Source organism: Cygnus atratus, chromosome 3 (assembly GCF_013377495.2).
Source record: "Cygnus atratus isolate AKBS03 ecotype Queensland, Australia chromosome 3, CAtr_DNAZoo_HiC_assembly, whole genome shotgun sequence".
Lineage (NCBI taxonomy): Eukaryota > Metazoa > Chordata > Aves > Anseriformes > Anatidae > Cygnus > Cygnus atratus.
In genome coordinates, this window is record NC_066364.1 from 110,144,033 (window position 1) to 110,170,285 (window position 26,253).

General features: G+C 44.1%; 1 protein-coding gene across 2 annotated transcripts in view; it reads right to left on the reverse strand.

The window, feature by feature from the left end:
• Positions 1-1,679: 1,679 nt before the first annotated feature.
• Positions 1,680-26,253, reverse strand: part of SPRED2 (sprouty related EVH1 domain containing 2) — a 60,695-nt gene continuing 36,121 nt past the window's right edge. For both annotated transcript variants that reach the window (XM_035553018.1, XM_050709417.1), the window contains exons 4-6: positions 24,108-24,172; positions 5,531-5,680; positions 1,680-5,127 (exon numbers count right to left, since the gene is read on the reverse strand). In XM_035553018.1, the coding sequence (XP_035408911.1) occupies positions 4,477-5,127; positions 5,531-5,680; positions 24,108-24,172 (866 nt within the window). In that variant the 3' untranslated portion in view covers positions 1,680-4,476. The remainder of the gene's footprint in view (positions 5,128-5,530; positions 5,681-24,107; positions 24,173-26,253) is intronic.

Below are 26,253 nucleotides of genomic sequence, written 5' to 3' on the forward strand. Positions count from 1 at the left end.
AATTTGCACTTTCCAGTGATCTGCGGGGTCCGAATGTACTCTTTACCAGTTCAATTTAGAAATCCCCAGGCAGAATTGACCCCTTTGATTTTCAGACAAACATGACAGGAGAAGACATAGCAGGTTACAACCAGATAAACGAGGCTCACGCAGGCCTTCTGCAGGACAAGCTGTACTTGAAATGCCAGGAAACAGAGCTAAATTCTTTCTGCCATAATTAGTCAAGACCAGGCTGTCAGAGTTGCTTTGCCCTCAGCTTTCTGTGTATGGAGCTAACGCCAATACAGACAGCAGGATTTGTGTACCGTGAGGGTCCTCTTGTGCGAAACACCAGGCCCACACTGCAGTGTTTCTCAAGAGGGCTGCAAAGTCTGGACAGACTGCTAAAACTTGTTTTGTAAAAAAGTTTATACCAAATACACATTTTTATAATACACATATATTTATGTGAATATGTAAGATCTATAGAAATATGTAAATACAAAGCAGAAGTGGACTCAATCTCAGCAAAGCTGTGACAAATTAAACCACCAGTTATTTATGTGACTGGAAATTCGCACCAAGTGCTGGGTCTCCCACTGGATTAATGGAAATATTTGTAAAAAAATCAGATATACTTACTGTTTTTCCCTGGTTTCTGAGTTGATCAGCTGTAGCCTGGATTCCTCTGGCCTGTTTTAGCTGGATTATTCCTCTTCCATCTTCCATATTAAACCCCTGGGATGGTGACTGCAGTGCCAGCAGGTGGAGCTGCCCACGTGTCTCTCCAAGAAGTAGTGTCCTGGCAGGCCTTGCAAACCTGCACCATGTACCCTCAAAAAGCAAGGTGTCCTCTTCAGTGATGACCCTTCCGGGAGCCATGTGTCCCCACAGCTACCTGGGACATGAGCCGAGCTTCTCTTTCCCTCCAGGGCTGTCCAGAGCCTGTTGAAATGCCCAGACATGCGGACTGTTTTGCAGACAGATTTGGGTGCCCACAAGGCTAATACGGCGTCACAGCCCCTTCCCTCACCCTTGGGACAGCGTAGGGGGCAAATGGTGCAAAGAAAGAGGAAAGATGCCAGAAAAATACCACAGCTCCCAGCTTTTTTCTTCCTATGCTTTCCCCCTCCCCTCCTTTTCCCTCATGGTGCTGGGACTAGTCTAAGAATCTGTGGGGTGGCTTTGTGGCGGCATGAGGACATCAATACGTTGGCCCTCAGCACCAGCCCTATCCCCTATCATAGTGGCCAAAATAGGGAAAAAAGGGATATTTAGGGCCTCTGTGGGGTGGGAGGCTGTGGGGGGTGGAGGCCCAGAGGGTGATGGTGACACCTGAGGGCGCCGGTCCAGGCCCAGGCCCAGCCACTGTCATAGCCACCAGAGCCTCCTGGAAGGCAGAGCCACCAGCAGGCCAGACCTACCCGTTGAGGTGCTCCCCCAAAGCGTGCAAAACACCTGAATAACACCCAAAACCACTTAAAAAAACCAACCCCTCCCTCATTCCCTGCAGCATTTGGGCAAGTACAGCCTGTGTCTGATGCTAGCAGCATTTACAACCCCAAAATGCAAACTAACTCATTTTTTTTTTCCTCAGAGACTGAGGTCTTGGAAGGGTGGTTCTGGTAATTTCTCCTGTATTTACCAGCATGGTTTAATTTTCACCTTGTTTTCCAGCCAGGCAAAACCCATAAACAGCATCATTTTGATATGATGTATTTGTATTTACATGGTACATTTTAAAGCAATAGCTACATTGATCATACATATTAGAAACAATAAAAAAAGAAGTTAAGAACTAAAATGTACATCATACACTTGTATATATATTTTTTTACACAGAGGTAAAAAGGCTTATAAAAATCAATACAACAGGGTTTTAACTTTTAGTATATAGATACAATAATGATGAGGCTTCAGGCACTTTAATTTGTTAATGTGAGCAATAGCTTGAAAAAAATTTTCCACAACAGAAAAAAAATTGGTTAATGTTTTGTTACCACAGATACAAAAATAAAATCTGAATAATTTCTCTCAAATGATTGATGGTCAGTATTGCAAAGCTGACTGGGAGAATGCTACACACTGTTCAGCAGCAGTGTGGAAATTAAGGAGAAATATTTACAAAAAACACCCATTTCTATCATTGTGCCCTTACACCACTGCCTTCACAAACCAAATAACACACGCAGCAAAATCTACAAGTATTACAAAAACCCAAAAGGAGAAGAGGGAGGAAGAAGAAAGGAGGAAAAATTAAAAAAAATAAAATTAAAAAAGTTTTTTTTTTAACTTTTATTTCCAGACATACAGAAAGGCTTGGAGTATGTCTACTTTACTTAAATAAATAGGGGCACTTCAAGACCGGACAAAAAGCTGTAAGATCTTTTTGTAGTGTTGTGCTTTATAGAGACAAGATCTTACAGATGTTTGTTTACATGAAACAACTCTGAGAACAGAAATAAAAGGAAAAGGTTGTTCCATTAAATTTTTTCGAGGCTGGCTTGATGTTTACTAGACACCATTGAGAGATTTGTCAACTGCTATTAGGCACAAAATATTTATATTTCATTCAGCAAACCCAGACACATCACCAAGAGTGTAACACTCCATCCCTTTTCCATTACCATTCATTTTTTTCCAACCAAAAGATCCCCAGCAACTGCTACAAATTAAGCCTACCAAACTCTATAGTGTATAAGCACATTGCATACTTAGTTCATGGTTTACTAAAAAGCTGTGATTAACTCTCAGAGGAACTGTTGGGACATTCCACCAAGAAAAAATGGCAAGCGTTCCTTTTACATTTATTTGGCAAAAAAAAAAAATCCTCTCTTTTAAGACTGATGTCAATGTGCAATAGAGGGAGGGAAAGGACATGCGCCCACTGGCAATTTACTGCAGAAAGAAATTATGGCAGGAACAGCAGTGCCAGCTTTGACAAGCCAATCCCTAGCTGCCTCAAAGTATTCAGATTGTACAATGCTAGTTAGAGCTCACTGCGCTAAATCATTTTTTTTTAATAAAAATTATTTGGCTATTCCTTGTAATATATTAGAAAAATACTCTTTTTCCAGCTAATTACAAGCCTTGTACACAAGACAACATGACATTTAAAAAAAATTAAAGTAATCTTATCCTGCTGTATGCACCTTATGCATCCACTTGATAAATCTGGGTGGCAAACTGGGGAGGGGAAAGCGGGGGAGACACTTCAGTCTGGCTCCTGCAAAGACTCACATGCTTTATCCTACACACAGAATCACAGAAATGCTGGTTGCACACGCATTAAGTTGGGACATCTGTAAGCATCTGGAGGATTGGGACCGCAGGTCAAGAAATGAAAGTGGTGGTTAACAACCTGGCTTTTGATTTTAAATACCTGCTTAGACTGCTAAATGTAGTTTCTACTGTGGATGTGTATGTTCTCATGCTCATGTATTATACAGAAAAAATAAACAAATACTATTTTCCATACAATCCACCACTTAATGCAGCATTTCCCCAGAATTGCCATGGATTACAATAGTGCTTTTGACATTGCATTGTTAATAATTCTTTGCATAACAAGAACTTTCCCCATCTGGAACCTTAGTGTTTTATTCTCAAATCACGACATGGCTGGCTAATGAAGAAGTTCCTTTCTTTCAAGCAGAACTCTGAAAACACAGTTTTATTTTTCCAAAGTTATTTAGGGAAAAAAGAAAACACTAAAATTTAAGTTTCCCTTTCAAGTAGTGGTCTGAAATGATTACAGGTAAGGAGAACTACCAGATTCTCAATGGTTATGTGACTATGGTAACTGAGCCTTGCTTTCTGTTCATAGAACTTTAAGAACAGAGAAATAATTTAAGATGTTTGCTGAAGGAAATGACGATGGACTCTAGAAGAGAAACTGCAGCTTAGATGGCTATTTTGGCTTTGGAAAATAGAACAACAACAACAACAAAAAAAAATAATAAAAAAAAAGAAAACCAGTGACAGAAATACTGTGTTGTGGTACAAGTTTGTTACTAGCACACCTTCTATACACACAATAAATTGACGGCAAGTTAAAATATCTTCCAAGTGAGATTTCATTCACTATACCACCCTGTTTCGAGAAATGCCAAAACTTGCTAATGCACTGATGGTACCGAGCAAGCAGAGGCAAGACGGACACAACCTGGAGATGTTCTACAATCCACCACCATTTAAAGCAGTTCTTTTCTCAAACTCATTTTAACTGAAAAAATAATATAAACATGTACAAGAGAGTCTGTTTGATTACAGATTAATAATACAAAAGTCTATGCTGTACGTTAGTTAGTTAGAACACTTGATGAGCAAATCAATGCAGTGTGAGCCCCAGACGATCAAATGTAAAGTGATCCAAATTGGTGGTTTCTGGATGCTGTTGGGCACAGTGGCTGCATCAAAATAAGTGATCTCAATGCTCAAAAACCAACGTGTTCCTTCAACTACAGGAAAAACATAACACTCTGAACTCATCTGTAGTCATCCAGCAGCTTTGTGTTTTCCACCACAGCACCTGCACATGACCCCACAGTGGTGACAAGCCCGAAGCGGCAAGTAACAGCACATACATGGAGCAATGAAAGACAAGGCGATAAGGGCCATCCACCGGAGGCAAAACATTTCATCACTGGTGTCACACGAGCAAGGATCTGTATAGTCTCCTTCCGGATCGGACATACAGTGATAGAGCATAGTGTCTGCGCACCACATACAGCTCACTCGACGGATGCAAGTCTTGACGCGGTCTGGAGCATCCTGGCATTGACCCCGTTTGTTCTCCTCATGATTGAACATGTCCCTGCAGTACACGCACCGCGACCTCTCACCATCCTCCTTCCGTCTGGGCTTGAATTTGACGGGTTGAGTCTTTATCACAGCACCCTTGATATCTTCACCCAGGTCAAAGTCTGAGTTGTCTACGTAAGGATAAGTGTATTCGTGTTTTGAGGCCTCACTTTTGGCAAAACGTACGTAGGAGTCCATGTCATCAGGATCAAAGTTCTTTCCTCGCGCTGGGGCATGGCGATAGTCCTCATATCCAGTCATCCAAATCTTTTCCCGAGGATTGATGCGTACTATCTCCTCATCGTCATCCGGAAAATTGACGTGCCGGTATGATCGTGGTGCTGACTGTGGAAGCAGGGATGGAGAAAATATAAGCTCAATTTTTGATAAGCAGTTACCTTCTCCTTGCTTAATGAAAAGCAAGTTATTGAACAATTTTGTTCTTTGTACACACTTTGGTGTGTTTTGACTGGAAAAAAAAAACAACCACCCAACAAGCTAACAAATCAGTGCATCTTCACAAAGTGCCCCACTATCTGTAGGAGAAGCAGGGTAAGCATTCGGCTCTCCCCCATATTCCAACTTTCAGACAGAAAACAGACACTTAAAACTAAAACTAACTGAGAAGGAGACAGGAGTGGGGATCTTCTGAGGGATGGTGGGGGCAGAAACCAAACACTCCACAAACTTAGCTTATGACAGAGACAGTCCTTTATGTCCTAACAGCTAACAGAGACAGAAACCTTACTTGTTCTAGATGGTAGTGGTCAGAACTATAATGGTCGTGAAGGTGTCCACGAGTGCAAATTCTTCGATGTTCGCTGGATGCCGGAGAAGCCAGAGTTCGCACAGGCTGTTCCCTTTTCTGAGAGGAGTTGGAGGAGCTATCTGTAGCATTCTGTTTTAAATGGAAAGGGGAAAAAACTTGTCATTCATTCAGCTGTTACAGCATGCAGTATTAAAAAGAGGTGTTTTGCCACTCACTGACTTCGCACACACCTGCAATATTGGCAACACCTGACTGCAGGCAGCTTCATCAGGTTTCACAAAGTTCTTGAAAGAGGCAGATCTGTTGCCAGGCCATAAAATGTGTTGCCACACACATGGAAAAATTAAATATGCCATAGCCTACCAGTGACATATTCACTAACACCACTCCTATTCGTTTGGCATATTATTTGTTGTACTGGGCACCACAGGATGGCGAACATTCACACTAGAAGTACAAGGTTAAATGATTGCATCATTTGAAGGAGTTTAAGTCCTGATGCACACTCAGGACTGAAAAAATTCTGGTAATTTTGTTAACCTTCAGGAGTCCCATTAAGACAAAAACTTCTTTACGCATTCTTCTCCAAACACTTGCTGAGTTCCGGTTCATCACAGACTACTTAAATAATTAGCTTTCCTTTAAAAATCAGTTTTTTTTGTCTCCTTTTGTCACTAATCTCTAACGTGCAATGAATGTTCCTTTTATTTTTATACGCTCCTGCCTCATAGTGCTCACTTTCTTTAGATTAATTATTATATCATTACACAGTAACAATCATGAAACGGCAAAATATGCAATAATATGCTGTTGCCAATACCTGCAGCTTCTTAATGTATTTATTTCTTCCCCCAGAAAAATGCACAGCAGGGTGACCAGTCTTAGCCATCCCTTCTCCATAGCCCTTCCTTGGTTAAAATACCTTCCATCCAATATCCAGACATTCAGGATTTTTGCCCATTAGTTCTTTTCATGCTTTGGTTAGACTTTTTCAGATTACCACAAATATCAGAGGACGGCTGTTAAATGAACACCCTCTCGATGGTTCCTTTTACACATCAGTACTACTGTTGACAGAAAGGCTGTAACGTTGCAATTACATCAACTGCAGTATTGGTGCTCTAAACTAAGAAAAATCTCCATCCCCGTTCAACTGTCAAGCTGTGGCTGCAGCTAAGACAAGTCCAATGAAGACGTTTTCATTTTTCACAACAGTTAGCAGAGAGACAACCTCAACAGGGGAAGGTAGTTATATCAACACCGGCAGAAGACTGGTTTTACCTGAAAAACCTTCTCTCCTTGTCAAGAATGCACTCTCTAAATATTATTTTTCAATGAATTGTACTAAACATGTCTCTTACTCCAAGAATACAAGACCAGTCATTGTGGCCATTTGTTTATTCTGAAAACAATACCTCGCAAGGCTCTGTCCAGAGCTGAGCATACCTTAAAGTACTACAGCACAAAGTATGTGTCGAACCACTTTAACTGGTATAGCACTTAAAGGCACTGAACTGCCAGCTTATTTTGTTGAAAGCAAATACACAGATCTGGTTGCAGTGTGATGTAAAGTCAGGCTGGGTTATCCGAGACGTACAACAAGCAGGATGAGTTTGAATGTCTGACCCACCCATTGTGAACAGACTTTTAATTCATGTGGAATTGTTTTTTCTTTCATTATTTATTTTTTAAACAAGTACTTAGAACAAGTCTTAAGATATGTTAATAACACCTATAAAATGCAACTGCACTGGTATTCTTTATTATTATTATTATTATTTAAATGGTTCATCAGCCAAATCTTCACTTCTTACTAGATACAGACACTTCACATCTGGGGTTTAAGCACTTCTAAGCTAACTTTTCTGCCTCTAACTTCAAGCCCTACTGTATTGAGCACATTCTGGGGACACTTCAAAATAAAATGAGAAGCTTCTACAAGTAAGTACTTCAAAATAATATTAAGCTTTCAGGATATTTTGAAAACCTTAGGAGAGTCAGGATTTAGTTACAACAGCCACCTCCTACAAGTACCTTTCCGCAGCACGGCGTGTGGTGCAGACTGATGCAGAGCTGTAATTTCAGCTTCTCAGAACAACAACAGAAAGGCACACACCCCAGATTCCGGGTAGTTTTACCCTGTAGCATGCTCTTAAAGTTAAACTTTGACTGTCATGAGCCAAAAAGGAGGCAGGGCTTAGCACAGTGCCGTGCCAGCCAGCAGGACCCTTCACCTTCACTGGAATTGCAGCTGAGCCCTGCTGGGACAAGCCTTTCGTCGGTACGCTCCAAAAACATCGTGGGTGCTCATGGTCAACGTAATGAAGCCTGGGAAACTTACTCAACTGGAGTAGGTGGCACGCGTTGGCCTGCAACCCTCTCGCCCTCCTAGATGGAAAAAGAAGTCCCAAAGTGGATGTAGCTGCTGGATAATCCCTGTGGGGCAGCTGGGGGCTATAACCAGCCTTCCGAGAAGCATGATGCTTGCTGGATGCGTGCACGGCCTCGCTGGGAAGGCCTCATTTCTGCAACAGGCAACTGGAAGAGAGGCTGGAGCGATTTTTATCTAGCTGGATCCTTATCTGCCCTTGCTTTGCTCCCCACCTCCTTCTCCTTCAGACCCAGCAGGGCAACCGAGCCTCTCCTCCACATGTGTTGACATGGCTACAAAACCTGTTTGCAGCATACCAAAGAAGCTGCGGCTCAGGCCTCCGCATTAACCTTATTAAAAATTGCTTCATTTCCACGTTCAATGTCCTCAGATTAGAGGGGCACTTTGCCAACGCAAACACTTGCTCTGAGCACCCAGAAAGGTAGAAAGCAGGCTATCCAAGCCCAGGTCTCTGTTCACTCTTCTGGAAAAAAGTTCATGCTGCCTCCTGAATGGTGAGGCTGAAGGAAACAGGACGCAGTATCTGCTGGCTTACCTTGCTGACTATCAGCTGAAATAAGCACTGCTATTTTCCAAAAAAAAGATCCCTCACCAAAGCTTCAAGCTTCTGTAGAAGAAAAAAGGAGGCCCTCAACACACAGGAACAAATGGGTTGAAGAATAGGAAGTAAGAGTGGAAAATATCCCTCCCTCCCAAAAAGAAGGTCACCAGTGAAGCCCCCAGGCCCCTACTTGTGCTGCTGAGTGTACTCATAAATAAACTGAAAACAGGGTGAACAGCAAGATGACAAAACCTTCTCATGACACTTAAGTTATTCAGGGAAGTAAAAATGAAAGCTGACCCTGAAAATTCGCTTAAGAATCTCATAATGCTGAGGGACCGGGCATTAAAAAAAAAAAGCTAATTACCACTAGTATGTAAAGTGATGGAAGCACCTTGATCTGACACATACAATTATGTACTATGAAACAGCTATTGCTGCTCAGGAGAGAGGTCTTGGGGTTAAAAAACAGCAGCTCCCAGTGCAATAGTCAGGACAATCGGAGGCCTGGGGTGGCTTCTGAATACTGGTTAGCTAAATAGAGGAGGTCTCTCCAGCCTGGAAAAGAAATGATGGAAGGGAACATTAAGATGGGAAGGAAAGAAGTCTATAGAATCAGGAGCCCCATGGGCAAGGAGAGTAGGAAGTGATTATTCTTCTGGTGTTCTTCAGAAGAGAGGAACACAAGGCCTTCAGTGGGACATGCTCAGATAAGCTGCAAACAGGAGGAAGTACTTCTGACAAATCCCAGAGTTACAAGGGGGTTCAAGAAGCCATACGGAAGCTCTCAGAAAGCGATCAAGGGTCAAAGGTATGATGCTCAAGCCCTGAGAGGTGGACTGTTCCCTTAGTACTGCTCAACTGCGACTGCATCTGAACTTGGTGACTGGTGACAGACACATCCTCAAAGGAAAGGACTTAGCCTGTGATGGAAGCAGAGAGAAATTCCTGCCCCACACAAGACTGTGGGCTGGAATTTTCTGCTGCCGCCATTGCAGTGAAAATTTGAGGGAGGATGACAGAGTGGGAGACATGAGAGGTTTGTTGCAGGTCACCCAAGTACAACACACTTGCCTATGGGAATAAATCTAGAAAAGGCATTATTCTCCTCCAGAACCAGGCTAGCAACCATTGGTCTCTCAGAGAAACACCATCTTCTCCTAAAGCCTGTTGAAACCAATCTGGTTCCAAATTTTTTTTCAGGGGAACTATTGAAAACATGCCCGGTAGCCACAGAAGAGAAATGAACCCAAACCTAAAGCTGTTGGAACAGTGAGTCCACAAAGAAACGCCGTTTCAACACGCCCTCAATGCACAATTAGAGAATTTTGTGCGGCACGTACCAGAGCTTTGTGATTGCTATGGCGGTCGCGAAGCCTTGTGGTTTCACTGCTCGGATAACAAAATCATTAATCATGACCATAATAGCAATTTTATAAAACCCGTGCTACACATTTCCTCTTGCAAGTGAGCTGAACATATCTAGGCGAGCACACGTACCGCATGTTTGATACGGCCACTTTGAGAGAAAACACTCAATTTCTACATGCAAATGCTTGTACTGCGATCACTAAAAAGAAAAAGTGTCCCCGGTCCCTGTTTCCCTCTCAGAATTTAAGAAGTGACTCATTAAATTAAAAAAAAAAAAATCCCTAGTCATTAGTAAAGAAGATTATGTTAATCATTTACTGCAGTTTACTTCTCATTGAAATGGATTTGTTACACACACACAAGAATGGCTGGCTAATCAGGTGCCTAAGTAATATTCTGAGATAAGCATCTATCATAAAAACAGATGAAAAAAAAAAAAAAGCTTTCCCCTTCCCCCATTTCCCAGCTACTGAACTGGACAGATCACCTTGCCTCTAATGGCTTCGCAGAATAGTTTCACCCCTTGTGGTGCAATACCCAGGGTGACCAGGAAAAAAGAAGAAAGATCCATCTCCAAATTATGAAGCGGCTTGTCAGAAATCAGTTGCCTGAGGGAATGTATGGGAACTCTGCTGCTTGCAACTTCTAGAAGTACTCTCAGCCAGCTAAAGCATTACGAAGTCTGCTGTCAAGAATAATTGTGGGTCAAACAAGATGATTTGCTTTTTCTCTAAGATTTTAATGGCTACATGAGGTGGGGAAGGCGATGGGGAATAGAAGTATCATGATGTTGAACAAGCAATTTTGCAAGTAATGGATAGCTCTAAAGTAATTGGAAAACTGTGCCAGCCTGGCCTTTCTACAGCAGAAGCTGTCTGTCTGCAAGTTAACCTGCTCTTTGTTGCCACACGCCGCTGTGCTTCCCTCCCACTGCCGTGCAAGCCGTCTCGCTGAACCACTCCGATCTGATGGGGTCTGTCTGTGCCCCACATGGAAATGCAAAACTCAGTGGGTCTCATCTTCAACCAAGGCATTCTTCAGCAGCCAAACCTGCTGCTTTCACTTCGGGAAGCTTGCACATGCTAACGGGGAGCCTGCTTGACATCTTGTCATCTGAAAAGGCATCCCCAGTACAAGAAATCCAGCTCCATCACTAATTCATGGCTTAAGGATGAGCCTGGAAAACAGACATGTGACAAGCTGCATCCTCCCAGTCATCTGGAGCCCGTTGTTTGTGTGCTCTGCCCAGGTGCAGTTCTGCTTGGGAGCCCCAGCACAAGCGAGCAGGGCCCTTCTCATTTGCTGGAAAAAAGGGAAAACACAGCTGCGCTATCAATACGGAAAGGAAAAATGATAAAAGTCTGAAATGGTGAAGCAAGTGAACGATACGGACCTACGCTTGACTCTGAGGTTTATCTGCAGAGCCTCCGCTGTTTATGAACTTCACAAAGAGGAAGTCTGAGAGCTATTTTGGACACACGGCACAGAAACTTCCACCTTTCCAAAGAAATTAAGATAAAATATAGTCTCCCAGTACTCCCTCAGCCTAATCTTGCAAGAACATTTCTTTCCTTTCCCCTCCAGCTTTTATTTTAAGCCTTAAGAGACATGGCCGCTTCTGACAGTCACAGAGAGGGGAAAAGCAAAATTTTTAGTTTTTGTCTCTAATTGCTCTCTACTCAAGAAAGTTAGAAAAAGATTTCACATTTTTAATTCATCTCTGAATTATCCTTGTGTGTTAAAGACAGCTCACTTCAAGGAGGGTTAAGGTTACCTAGGTATTAAGGAAGAAAAAGCTTCGTTGTGAAGAATCTGTGAGATTTTAGACTTCTGTCTCCTGACCACAAGCTTTTACTTTGTCCTGACAAGACAAATCCAAGGAAAAAAAATGCTTTTGTCCAATTTCTGCTTGTTTCGTATCACAGAGGACAATTTTTACTAAAGACAGCAATTGTATTTGAGAAAGCAGCTTCTATGCATTTTGGAAAAAGTCTTGAAACTCTTCTCCACTGAGGATCACGAGAACTGCATCTAGTCCTAATCCTAACAGAGAGCCTGCAGGAAAAACTTCGTGTTAGATCATATTCCAGTACGGCTCAAAGACAAATTGGCCATACGCAACTCTTACAATAAGCACAGATTCAGATTTTCTTACACCAGAACAAGACTATAATTTCTCAAACATTTGGACTGCTTCCTAGTCCCCATTTACACAAATACCAATATCAAGTGCAGAAAGCCAGCTAGCTTTACTGCTACCTTTTTCTATTTTTTAAACTTCTGCGGTTAGAGCACTTAGTGCCAGAAACATCCCGGTGGCTGTGCTGCCTTAAGTCAGCAAAACTTGAGGAACATTTACAAGGACTCTGTGCACGAGATCATCTCCATTAAGCTAATGCTAAACCCGCTTCTGGCATCGCGGGTCAGCTCTGCATGCTCCACAGATGTGGCTTAACGACTCGCTCCCAGGTCTACAATGAACACACGCGAGTCAGGCACAGCTAAAGCGATGTGGCGAGCAATCAGATGTGCTACAGGGGAAACCTCAGCGAGATTTTTCTGTTTAACTGCTCACTGCGATACAAGGCAGCAGACACAACTCTGGACGGGCGAAAAGAGAAGAGCCTGCAGGAGTCTGGGGAGGGCTGCATCAAGATGGTATCCCACGGGTCTCCGGGATACACGAAATCCCCCACCTTGCCCTTACTACGCCACTGGGCTAGCGTACCCCTGAACGTATGGAGAAGTCTTTGCATCGGGTACTTTGAAGCAGACTGTGATGAGGGAAACCCCCACGGCAGGAGCCTCAGTCCTTGGGTTCCTGCAGCAGCCCCGCCATGACGACAGGGACTGGGATGGAGACCTGGTGGGAGCAAACGCCCTGCTGACCTTACTAGATTTCTCCACGCCAAGGGGAGATAAACTGCTTCGGCAGGATCACAGGCCTTGCTCTAACCTCACCTCCTTCTTCAAAACATTGAGTAAAACTTCTTCCAGCGCTCCCTTTGGTACACCACTGTATCCAAACCTCTTAAAACCCGGGAACTGTTTAAACCAACTGGTTGCTTACAACCACCTAGGGACAGAGGCAGGCTTTTCCTTTTAGCACAGAGGGCTACGCAAATCTTTTCACACCTCGGAAATTACCTCCTGGTGCAGATCACAGCATTGTCGGGATGATCAGCTGCCCAGTATTTGTGTTCCTACAGCTCCGCGAAGATTAGCAAAGCCTCCCTCCCATAACAAGTAACATTAGCCACGTTACTGAAGCTGATCCTAAGGCCATGAGAGATGGCCACTGAGGTCTGCATGGGGCCACACTGCCACGGGGAGGTGACAGTCCCCACTTCTCCCTCCCATCAAGTCCCTTTAATGCATGCTGGCTGAGGAGCCACAAGAATCTAGCCCCAAGTCTCTCCATCTGTATTTTTAAATAACTTTTCTGGCTGGATCTTCTCCCCAAGCCCAGTTCACCACACGTAGAGGCTGGTGTCCTGATGGCACAGGAGGCTCTCAAGGTGGCCTAAGGGGCAGAGATGAGGGGTATGGAGGGGGAGGTGGGTGCCAGCTCCTCTTTGAAGTCTTCAGCCTTCACCGTGCTTGCTGTCAGCAGCGCTGCATTTAATCAGCCAAGTGCTAGCTCCTCATTTTGAGGTGCTAAGAGGGAGCTTAGCACACCCAGCACTGCCGACAAGGTTTTCCTTCAGAAGACCGGTACGGATGCTGGGAAATAAAGGCACGAAACTTGGTTGGCGGGTGCTGAGCAATGCACATGCAGAGAGGATGGCGAGAGCCTGCGCGGCTCCCAGGGCAGCAGGGAACAGATGGCTGCACATAACTCGCTGCTGAATCCCAGCTCTTCCACACTGAAATTTCCAGGGAGGGGGAAAACAGGACCCGGGAGGGGGAATGCTAACAAAAACTAGATTAGCTGAGCTACAAGGATTGGTGCACCTGAACCACTGTTCCTGTCTTTGCTATGAACAAATTAAACACTTCAGCCTCTAAGTTTGGAGGCACGCTCCGAACACATACAATACACTCAGATGCAAACAGAGGAGAAAAAACAGTTAAACACAGACTTCCCACAGCAGACTGATATGATATTTTAAGAAAGCAGTTACGGGTCATTTATTCACACAGTTATGAGCATCCACGTTATTTTAGCTGGAATCCATCCCCAAAATAGAACCCAACAGCTGATGCAAACTTTTAAAATACCCTCTTCACATGCACTGCAAATATGTCGGGCTCCGCTTAAAAATGCAGTGGTACTGACTCCTGCCTTCCCTTCCCTCCTCGCAGACAGAACCAGAGACAGATGAACTGCTCGCCGTAATCACTTCTGATTTAATTTTCATAAAATATTTACGAGACGCAGGGAGAGCAGACCCTTGGCAAAACACATTAGGCAGGTGAGGGAACAGGGCTATTGAGATGCAGTTGTTTATGGCGCATCTCTGCGCTGGGCAGAGGTCCACGGTGAGCTCCCAGGGCTTTTGTATTCCATGGCATGGTTTTGTTCATCCTCAGCAACAACCAACACATGCCTGGGGGTGAGGGCAGTGTCATCATGCAGGATTTTTTTGTCAATCGGGGGGTTTTCTTTATTCCTCACTTTTTAAAAAGCGGGAGCCTGTCACTTTAAAGGAACAATCATTCTGGAAGCCTCATGTAAGAGCACATTGCATTGTTTAGCTTTCCCAAGCTCCTCCTTCCTCTTTGCGAGCTCTCCAAGAAAATAATAAAAAAAGTAAAATCAAGAGGATGAAACCAAACTATGGTTAGACTTAGCAAAACTTGGGTGCACGCTCCAAGCAGCCTGAACTCTCTGCATTTTTTCCCCCTTTTTCTTTATTTTTTCCCATGCCCGTTACATGAGACAATGGGATTCAAACCAGATTTGCCTGTGCCTAAAACAGCATGTGGAAATGGCAGCCCCTCTCCTGAAAAGCAGCGCCGAGATCCTCATCTGCCCCGCGGTTCTGACCCAGCCCTTCTCCTGTCGCCGCCGGGACACGAGGTCCCAGTGCAGCAGCACCGGCGGGCACAAGCCTTCCCCCTCTGACTTCCATGCCAGCTGGGATGCCTGGCCGAGCATCCTGGCTTCATCCAGACCCGGCGGCAATTCCCTAATCCGTCCCGCCGCGGTGCAGGAAGCTGTCAGTCATCGCACTGCCTGCCAGCCAAAGCTGCTTCTTCCCGATCGTGCCTGCACCCTGTTTTTTTTTGCATTCTGCCCGTTGCCTTCAAGACACCCGAATCCAGCCAGCATCCCCACTTTTTACTCATTTTGCTGCTTTTTTTTAAACACAAATGGGAAACAGCAGGAACTTTGCCGGCTTTGCAGCAGCACCGGGAGCTGCATCCCTTGGCTGCCATCTCGTGTACCGTGCTCACGTTTGGGGGGAACCAAACACGCTCCTCTTGGACTTCTTGCCTTGAATCAGGTCTCCCTCCTATGCTCCCATATGTAACGCTGAAGAAATGCCTGGGGAGCCATGGCTGAACAAAAGCAAGGCCAAAATCAGGAGGCCTCAGCCTCGCTTTGTAAAGCTCCATTGAAAAGCCGAGATACACAAATCCTCCGCGCTGCAAACACGCCAGAGACAAGCTGTACTGGAAAACACTCCCCGCTAAGTGCCTGGTTCACCTTGACCAGCGCGCAGCACCGGGAGGAAAAACATGCGTGCCACAGACACGGGGCAGGTTGGCATGTTTGCATATTCCCTTCCCCAAAGGTCAAATCTCAGTGCGCTTGCTGCCCTTCTAGATGGCACAGCAGCCTCCACACACATTGAAAAAAACAAGCGGAAATTCACTACACACTTCTCTTTCATTCTCTGGGAGAAAAAAAAATAAAGGGAAAAAAAACCCCACGAAATAGGAACTTTCCTTACTGCCACTCTCTTCTCAACTTTAAAGATGCTGCACTCAGATGTGGACTATGTAAAACAAAACCCCAGCTCGCTCTGCCAACACTGCATCCTCTGCTACATCCCAGCAATGTCCAGGTCCTTGGAAAGCAAAGCCCACCTCCAAGGGCACCCAGGGACAGCAATTTGGGCTGTGCTGCTGGCTGACGTCTCCCCCAGGCTCTCCACTTTATCCAGGCTCCTGCTGTTGCCCATGGGGCCATGTGGTTAAGTCTGACCAATATGCTGATCCAGGTTAAAAAGATCCTTTAAAAAAATTAAAAAAAAGAAGAAAGAAATCCAGCTCTTCCCCCTCCATATCACTGTACATTAAGACAGGGTGATTTCAGCTTGGCTACGTTTTGTTTCCGACACGTCTGTGTTTTAAGCACACCAATGCACTAAAACGTTCGGCTCCAGATGAATTAAAAGGGAAGGCGGTCATAAACAGCTTCACACTTTAACTCATCACATAGTTCAAGTACACTACTACGCAGCCAAATTATTTTTCGGAAGACAAACATTCAGCTAGCTGATTGCAAGTGTAAAACGGTGCTGCAAGGCGCTCAGAGCAACAACTCCTTAGCTACAAACTCCAGCTAGCACGGCACCGGTCGATTCACCTTCAGACAACAAATCCTACCAGCAGGTTGCTGCTGGCCCTTCTCCTCCAAAAGCCTCCAGTGACTGCATGTTACAAGAAACAAGCTTTTGGAAGCTTGGAGATCACTCACATGAATGTGAGACTGGTCATACACAACAGAAGAATTGAATCGAGTGTAATACTGAAAGAGCTGGCACGTTTACCTATGCCGCCCTGTCATCATTTAAGCACAGGGCAAGGAGTGTTTAAAACAGAAAAAAAAAAAATCTCCTTTGAACTGCTGGAGCAAAGGAAAAGGGGCAAGCTAACCAACAACCGATACCTAACTGGTGCACAAAGTACACCACTTACAAGTTCTGGCAAGATGCAGCTATAAGGAAACTTCCATCGTAGCAGAAGATCAGATTTCAGCTTCCTGCAGGATATATCCCAATCCCACTGCAGGCCCAACTGTGTTTGGATGTGGGAACGGTACAGAGCCAGAAAACACACTATAAAAACAGTCTTTAGAGAAAGAATTGCGACGAGAAATTGCTTACCCTCAGCAAAGGAGTTTGACACATCCACATCACCGCTATAATTAGCTACATACAAACTACACAACAGCAAGGCTCAGGAGAGCTCAATATGGATATTATCTGCTTAATAACTTGTTCCTGAACAACAGATGCTCCTCGCCTGTCTTCATGCATACACACCCCAAATGCTATGGGCTCTGAGCAGGCTGCTATTCACCACAAAGGACTGCTTCCCTCGTCCAGGCTGCTGAAGAGACAGGTAATGCAGTCCTTGCAAAGGACTTGGACATTTGAAGGCTGTGTGTGGTAAAACAACCAGGCTGATGCAGGTTGTTTAATCAATACAAAAACAAAAACAAATGAACAAAACAAAACATTAATTTTTTAAAGCCTTAAACTGAAGTTCGGCGCATTTGGTAACTGATCTCTAGCAACAAAAGCCTGGTTTACCCATCAGAGACTGACCTGAAAGCAAGAAGTAATAAAATAAATGCAATAAAGCAATGCATAAATTGTGCAAGACCTCTATTTCCCCCTCCTTTCTTTCAAAGAAAGCAAGGTTTCAAATCTACGCCACGGTTATCTCTCCCATCAGCTCACCTTAGCTCTTCATTTTCATATCATGAATCTGCAATTTACGTAAGAATAAACAGATTTCATGTAAAGCCTATCTCCACAACTTCCACGCCACAGCAATTTTTGTATTTCCTTCTGCCCACAAGACAGGCTATGAGCAAACAAGGACAACCTATAGGGAGAAGACAGTAATTACCGTACAGCTTTGAAGGACTGAAGAAAACAGCAGCTGCCATTCCTGGTGACACCTCTGTCTCAGGGACAATCATATAGGATTACTGCCGTAAGTAAAACTTGCTTGTATTTGTAGTAAGAATAAGAAATAAATGCGTTAATTTCCAGCGTCACTTAGAAGAAATAGGAGGTCCTGGAGGAAAGGGGGAAGGAAGCACACTGCTATGAAAACCTCTGGCTATGGCACCAGAGAAAAAGCTTTCCACTTGATCTTCCCTACTGAAAAACCGCTTCAGGTGTCGTTGTCTGTCCCCATTGACCGACAGAAATTCATTACAGGCAAAGTCAACCTGAAGAAAGGCAGAAGAAAAGCATAAAAGAATCTAGTTTTAAAATGGTTTGGAATCCAGGACTTTTTCACTATTTCAGTGCTGTCTCCTGACCCCCAGCATAGAACCTCCTCCATGGAGAAGCTGAAATACCCTGGCAATTAAAGGGAGGAAGAAAAAAAGAAAGAGCTACAGATAAACCAGTAACTTCAGACTCCACAACTACCTTGGCAGTGGGTCTGCTGGAAGAAATCGAGACAGACTTCACAGAGCAAAAGCAAGAAGAATGCAAGCTGTGCTCAGATGTGATAAATGGTGACTGCCTTGGTGTTACGCTGACTGTGCACGTGCAGGACTGTGATGTGCAGAGCGCTGCACACAGCTTGAGGCACCCAACTATGAAAAACAGCAGGAGTCTGAGTCCAGTTCATTTCTCTTCATTTAAGCCAGTGAAGATTTATTTTTTAATATGTATTTTAATATATATATTCGAGCCTGCTGGTATCTGTGTGTAAATTTCTCTCTTCTTGGCAAGTATTTCATTTTTAATCTGGATTAGAATAGCTGTGGTTTACAACACCAGCCCCAAATCCAGACATCAGAGGATGTGGGTAGAAGCAATGAACCCTTCTGCCGTCCGTGCATCGCTGAGCAGGAAGAATAACACAGGTAATGCCACCCAGCCCTACTGCTGTGACGGGTCCCTAATTGCTCTGCTCAGCCTTACAGAACAAACAAGGCGGATTTGCTCGCAGTGACAACCTAAGCACCGCACCCCACCACCCCCGTACCAAGCTTTGCTCCTCCAAAAGAAGCTTTTCCCTTCTGTTACCATATCTTAGCCGTAAGGAAAAGGAAACTGCAGGCTCTTGATGCTCCTCATTCCCCGAATGCAACTCATGAAAGGAATAAATCTTGCAACTCGGTGCTTCTCTATGCTCAGCAACATCATTTTCCACAGAGGGGTGGGATGAAGGATGCTCCAGCCTTACACAGAGCTCACAAGAATTTACAAGTATAGTCATCCAAAGCGATTGGGCTGGGTCTCTACATATCTACTTTAAAGAAAAAGAGATACAGTGGTTCTTTAAAAGAACCATCTGAACGTGAAACGACCAAGCCAGCAAGAAAAGTTAGATTTAGTGTTTATCTAACTAACATAAATCTTATAAATTTTAATAGTGAGGCTGTAACACACTTGAGGCCCACATGGGAGATGAAAGTAGGGAAAAGGTTTCATGGAAAGGCAGCAGGGAGAAATCTGTTTTTTTAATTATGAAACCAGAAGAGATGCAAAGAGGGCTGTAACGTTAACAGCTGCCACGACCCGCTCGGCTGCGGCCGTCCCTTCGATGACTGCTAGCAGCATCCACGCCACAGGACAAGCTTTCTGGCCCTAACGTCCCCAAGCACAGGAGCAGTGTGTCTTTGTGCTGAGAAAAGGGCACGAGGGGTGCGGGATCCCTCCAAGCACCCAGCCCCATGGGGAAAATGCGAGTCTGGAGACCATGGGTGAGAAGCCCAGCAGCAGGATCCTGGTTACCCACGGCAGTGAAATGTAGAGAGAAAACCTGGGGTAGCCTTGCTGGCAGGAAGATCTGTTCACGTCACCTTAGCGAAGGAGAAGAGTATTTTCCCTGTCTTGTAGCTGAGGAACAGAGGCAAGAAAGCTTTTAGCCAGGACCCCGTAAAGTCTGCAAGAGAAGCAGTGGACTGTGTCTATGTGTCCACGAACCCAAACCTGTAGCTCAGCCACACTCTTCTATCTGCAAAATTCTGTCAGTCTCATTTTCAACAAAAAACCCATGTATTTTTAAAATTATTAATTACACGAAACAGCTATCATTGCGAAATGAATGTCAGACTTAGTAAGGTTGGTTTTCTTTGTTTTCTCCCTCCCGTTCCCATTAAGCCAAAAGAGGACTGCAGTCATTTTTAGGTTCACAAAGCAGAACAGACATGGGAGCCGTTGCTCCTCCTGCCAGTGGGTGTCTTGTCTTTAGCACTAAAGCAGGCACAAGGCTGCGGATTTATCTGAAAAACACATGAGCAGCATTTCAGCTGAACTGGTCATAAGGTTTCAGAATGAACATCTCTGCTTTTCGGGTGGGTTGCTAAAAGAGACCATTTCAGGCACTCTGCAGACTCTGGAAGACATTGACCTTTCTTTCCTTGGACTCAATTCACATTTTTCACTTCATGGTCATGTGGGATTATTATCTGTAATTGAAAGTAGAAGTGTAGATTAAGGAAAAATTCTGCACAAGAACTCAATTATATGGCAAATTCTGTGGCTGAAGAACTACAGAATGTATTTGGACCTTACTAATAGGTACTTCTGAAGTGACTGTTAATTAAAGAAGCCTGAAGATGCAAACTAGATGGATGAAGACAAACATCAGTCTCAGACCATTGCAAAGACAATGTTTCCCCCAACGGAGACAGAACGGATGGCTAGTCTTACTCAGATTGCATCTCTTGAGAGGACGATTTATAATGTACAAGACAGGAGAAATTTATTTGCTAACATATGGAAAACATTTATGGGCTCTACTGAGGATCTGGAATTAAAGAAACACAACTACATATTGTTAAAACTTCTAAATGGAGATTTCATTTCAGAAATAAGCATTTTTTCCCCTGAAGTCAGTGACATTTATTTCTAGATACTTCTGCTTTCTGCTTTACGAGGTATGGCTTTCAGAACAGAGGTCTGAATTGGCTTATCTAGCTGCTACAGGTCTAAAGCACAGCAAACTTACTAGATGGCAGAGTCCTGTTTTTAAAGATGCAATCCAGGCTTCAGAACAACTGCCAGGGAGCACACATGCCATAGGGACGGGGCAGGGTACTGCTGCCTGAGTTCTTTTACCAGCCGAGCTGGCACGGCAAGCTATAGGCACGAGAGGGAATAAGGCTACAGACCCCAGCGACGCTTCCCGAGCCACAGCTGCAGGTAATTCACCCCTCTTCAAAAAAAAAACAAAAAAACTTCTGGTACAAGAAAACAATCCTCTGTTAACCCCCACAAGATCACAGCCTGATGGAGAGCCCTACCACCAGGGCAAGCCTTCCCATCCTCAGGGCAAATAACCTATGGGATCCCTGGTGGGCTCACGTGCTGGCTGGTGAGCCACCAAGACGGATGCCATAGGAGTTACATGCACAAAAAATGTGATCATCCCATCAAGTCATCATCCCATGGAGCAGCACTGAAGCTAATAAGGTAAAAGCACAAACCCCTTGCTTCAATCAATAACCAGCAGTACTCATGCGTAATGAGGATTTGATTTTTCTTTTTAAGCTGATGCATTGGTGCAAATGCTGATGGAGATGTGCGGCAATCTGCAAAGCAGAGCAAGCAACTGGAAGTCTTGGACGGCTGTGGTCGAAGTGACTGAAACGACTTCAAGGAGAGGAAGGACCTTGGAGCAAGTCTTTGAGGCAGCAGTGCAGTGGCGACGGCTGGGATTTTCAGAGACGCGTAAATGACTGCTTAAATGACTCAATCATGCAGATGCTTTTGAAAATTCTGCCACACGCAGTTAAGTTTATTCATGCATGTGTGGGAGAGGGGGAGGACTGTGAAGATTTTAATAACTACCTTAGGAAATAAAAAGAACAAATGTACTTTCTCTTTAAAACAGAGCAAGAAACCAAGCCCTAAAAATCTATTGCTGTGGCTGTGGAAAAAGAGTTTACAGGAGAGTTGTAATAAAGCTGTGTGTGCAAGGATGACCAAATGGACTGTGAGACGCAAGTCCAGAAGAAGTTGAAAGAAAGAATGGAATAGAAAAGTTAAAGTAAACTAATGAAAACAGTAAGAAAAAAAAAAACAAAACAAACCCACTACACATTAATTTCTTCCAGTCTAAAAACTCTCTACACTTTAGTGTTTTATTTCAGGCTTATGCAGATCTCAGGCTCCACCATCACCTACCAGGATTTGCAGGTAAATGGGAATTCAAGGGCTTCAAATAGCTTAAAGACAGCAGTGAAAGGAGAAACTTCAACCCAAGAAAACAGGGAAAGGATACTGGGCAAAAAGCCTGATTTTTGGGGTACAACACACCCATCCCTGTGACAGCTTGACCAGCAGCACCCCATGAGCTACCACCATCAGTGATGTCCTCTTGCTATGCTGGAGCCCACCCAATGTGCCAAAACGTGCACAAAACCCCAGCAGAAGCTGAGGTGTGAAGGTCCCCGTGGATCCCAGCCGGGTGCCGACTTGCATGCGGATGCTATCAAGCAGCTTGTTCCTCCCTCGCCACCGAGCATCCTACCCATAAATATCAGCGCTGCGGGGGGCGATCTGACACCTCGCTGGGGTCAAGGAGAGGGTAACATCTCTCTATGTTTTGGTTGAATACAGGAGGAGTTTGAGCTGTTTTGATGCAGCCACTGCACGGTCTGTCCAGCTTTCCTGGCGTAAGGCAGAGCGTACTGAAAGGCGACAGTTCTCCTCCTGGTTAAAAGCACCCTACGAGTTTAAAAATCAGCACAAGATGGAGCATGTGGAGAAATACAGGAGCACTCCCAGGTCCCTACATGTCAACCGGCTGGGTTTTAGTAAAAACAAAAAATATGACCTTTGCTATTTCTGTAGGCTACTTTTCGTTGCTTTAACACAGAATATTTCTGTGCCTAACCCAGCGAGAGCTGGCCCATGGATGACCATGTAAGGCACATTTTGGCGATCAGCCCCACCCCAGTGACCACAAAAGAGCCGAACACAGTTCCAGAACAACGTCCAGCCCGGCAGAGCACTGCTCGCCTGTGGACTCCAGCCACTTTTGGGACAAAACAGCACAAATCGGTAAACCACCCTGGCTCCAGCGGGGCCTCCCCCTGCTCTGTGCCTATAAATCACCCCTGGCAGGTAGCTGGGAAGCAGCTGCTAATGATGGTTTTGCTGCGGAGCGCAGGAAGTCACCTTTTAACCCTGCCTGCTGTTGTTTGTCTCCCCGAGCCGTGACAAAAGGACAGGCGCGGACAACGTGCCAGCCATCAGGTCAAAGCACGGCAGGAAACCTGGTCCCACACCAGCCAAAGTCGCCCCCCCCCAAAAAAAGAAACAAACCACCACCACCTTTTGACTTCGGGATGCTTGCCTGCAGCCGTTTCCGAACAGCTTGGCAGCAGTCTCCCCATCCTCAGCTCCTCCCTGTTTGCCCTCCAGATGCAAGGAATGGTCCAGAAGATGTTTTTTTGAGCGAGGAATCGCCTGTGGCCACACATCCTACCTTGCGACCCGTCCCCACCTGCGCTGCGGGACAACGAGGGCATTTATCACGTAACAAAGGCACGCACACGTGCGCCCGAGGGTTTGCGAGTGGAGCTGGGCAAGTAAGTGCAATAAAACAAAGTATTCATTGTGAGTGTCTTTTTTTTTTTGGCCCATGGAATATCCGTGATCGGATTACAATTTCATCCGATGTATTCACTGTTTTTTGTTTTTTCCCCCCCTCTTTTACAGTATGCGAGTGCAGCGGGGATGGAAGCTTCTTCTGTTTCAGAAAAGCTCCAGAACGCATTTTAGACGTTACCACAAATTAAATACAAGCAACCCACTCCTACTTACGCCACCACTGGTTAGGTAGATCGCATGTCACCGTGCCTTTCTCCAGCTGAAAAACGCTTGCTTGAACTTTCTACCTTCACGTACTCGCAAGACACCTTCAAAGTTGGCTTTTGTTCCCAATAGCAAAGTCAACTTTTCAGAATTTCATTTCCCTGACTGCGCATCTGAGAGCTGGCCACCTACTGTAGTTTGTGGGAAGGTTAAGGACAGACAGAGATATAAAGAGTTGCACACACCACTCAGACCAAGCCATATTAAACTGGAGAGGAATTATTTGCTCACTTTCAGCCCTGACAACATCTGCTCTGCTCTGTCATGGTTTTCACGTGGCAATGGGAGCCCAACAGAAAGCAAATGCTTTTGCAAAAGTTTACCTTCTGCAGGGCATATACTTGCATCAAATAAAACACACCCACTGACCAAACATGATTAAGGCCGGAAACCAATCCCAGGTAATAAAATGAAAAAGAAAAAAAAAACACACTAACTTTTAAACCTGACCATGCAAAACCAGAGCATAAAGGAGAATGACCTCAAGGGAGATGAACTTACTGTGAAGACATCATCATCACCGACCTCAGCCTCGTTGTGAAGCGTTGACGAGGAAGTAGTAGACCCTGGAAAGAAACATTTTTTTAAAAAACATGACATTTCTAGGCAGTTTTTTTTCCCCATTATTATTAGGTTGGTGAACATTTGGAGGCTAACAACTTTACATGTTGGATATATGTAAAAGAGTGGCTTAAATTAAGGAAGAAAAAACACCTGCTGCTAGCTGTGTTGGAAAGGTAGAATCTGAAAGTGTTTCTTGACATGTAACTGCATGGCTGCCAATGCTAATTAAATATGTTAAAAATAGCATTTAGCATTTCCAATTACAGAACGCTTTCATTTCTGAATGGTAAAGCCACATACTAAATAGTGCTCACAGCCAGACCCTCAGCTGTCAAGAAACCATACATGAGTTATTCTTCATCTATTCCTTAAAACTGGAGGGGGGAAATCACTTTTTATTGAAGAACAAACCTCACTTTGAAAGGGAAGAGTTAGATTGTTGTTGTTTTTTTTTCCCCTGGTAATTTAGGAAGTTATTAAATACTGTAAAGGTTTTCTGTGCTATTTGCTATTTGTCAGAGGGGCATCTTTCTCCATGTAAGCAACATGAAAGGAGCTGAAATAGATAAAACCGTGAACAAGACTAAAATACTAGCAACTGCTTGGAAAATGGGAAATTTAATCTAAAAACCCTCCCTCTGACCTCTTCCCACACCCCATGGGTACCCCCTGAGAAACTGCTTCATTTGAGTTAGAGCCATGTCGCATCCCTAAGTGAAATAGTTAAATGCTTGGTACCACCTTCGCTCTGGAAATTTTTCTGAAATAACGTGCTTTATATAATGCAAAACCGCACCAGCCCCGGCTGCGTTCAGTTGCGTAATCACGAAGATGTGCAGAGCTAAGTGTGAAAGCCCACTTAAAACACTAAGTAATGTGAAAACATTCATGCCGTTTGCTATATTAGCTTTAAAAGTAAAAAATAAAAAAAATAAAAAAAGTCCAGACTCCCTCTAACAGAGCTGCCCAGGATTACTGTACTTGTGCAGAAAACTCAGATACTTCTGATGCTACATGAAATAACCTACCAGTTAAAGCAGTGACTTAATAAAACGAAGCTTCAGATGCACAGTTTGTTGTGCTTAATATTACCTGCTAAATTTGATGAAGTGAACAAAAACTGAATGCTAAGTGAAACCCAAGGCCTGACACTGTGTGTGCACGTGCCAGTGATTGTTTTTCATTCAGAAAGCCTTATTTGGAAGTTAAGTAGGAGCACATTCATGAGGATCAGACTGTGCTGTTAATGCGATAAATATAGATTTGCTGATTTTGAAGTATCTGAGATACAGCAGAACTTGATCTTAAATACTTCCACTGTAAAATGGATTAGAAAGAGCAGTGTAGAATCTGCCCCCTAGCAGCACCTCTAAAATACCACTCAATACAACTGAGCTATAACTTTGCATGGTCCTGAGCCACAAAGATAAAACATTGCTTTTATGACTCAAAACGCTTCCCAGTTTTAGCAAGCAAGAAGGAAGCAGGGGGTCTAACCGTGACTTGTTCAGGTAAATGGCACAGGAAAAAGCAAATGAACAACTAGTTGAGAAGATCCTTCCTCAAACCGGTGAGATGAATATTTTCTCCCCTGTGGCACTTCCCTGGCTATTGCTTCCACGTTAAAGCAAGGACAGGGCATTCAAAAGCTGAAGCTGTCTTAGGGAGCTAATGTCCTCAAAACACAATTCACCAAAACCAGCTGGATACAACACTGCTCTGGTCACACGGGGTGAGAAGGAGAAAGGCTTTAGAGCACTGAGTCCTACATAAAGTGGCATGGCTAAAACCAAGCAAAGAACCCATAATGAATTCATTTTCATTAAAATAAAATAAAGGAAAGTAGTATTGAATTATAGCTGTATTATGACTGATTGCAATGAGATGTGAAAAGGAAGAATTTATGACAACTTCAAAGCATGGGCAATTCAAATGCATTTTTTTACAGAATTAAAAAAAAAAAAACAACAACACAACAAAGTCTTCAAGAGCAACCATTGAACCAAGCAGAGACAGACAAAACTAATTACTGCAAAAACAAAACAGTTTTTATTCAGCTCCGTGCAGGAATTCATCCTATGAT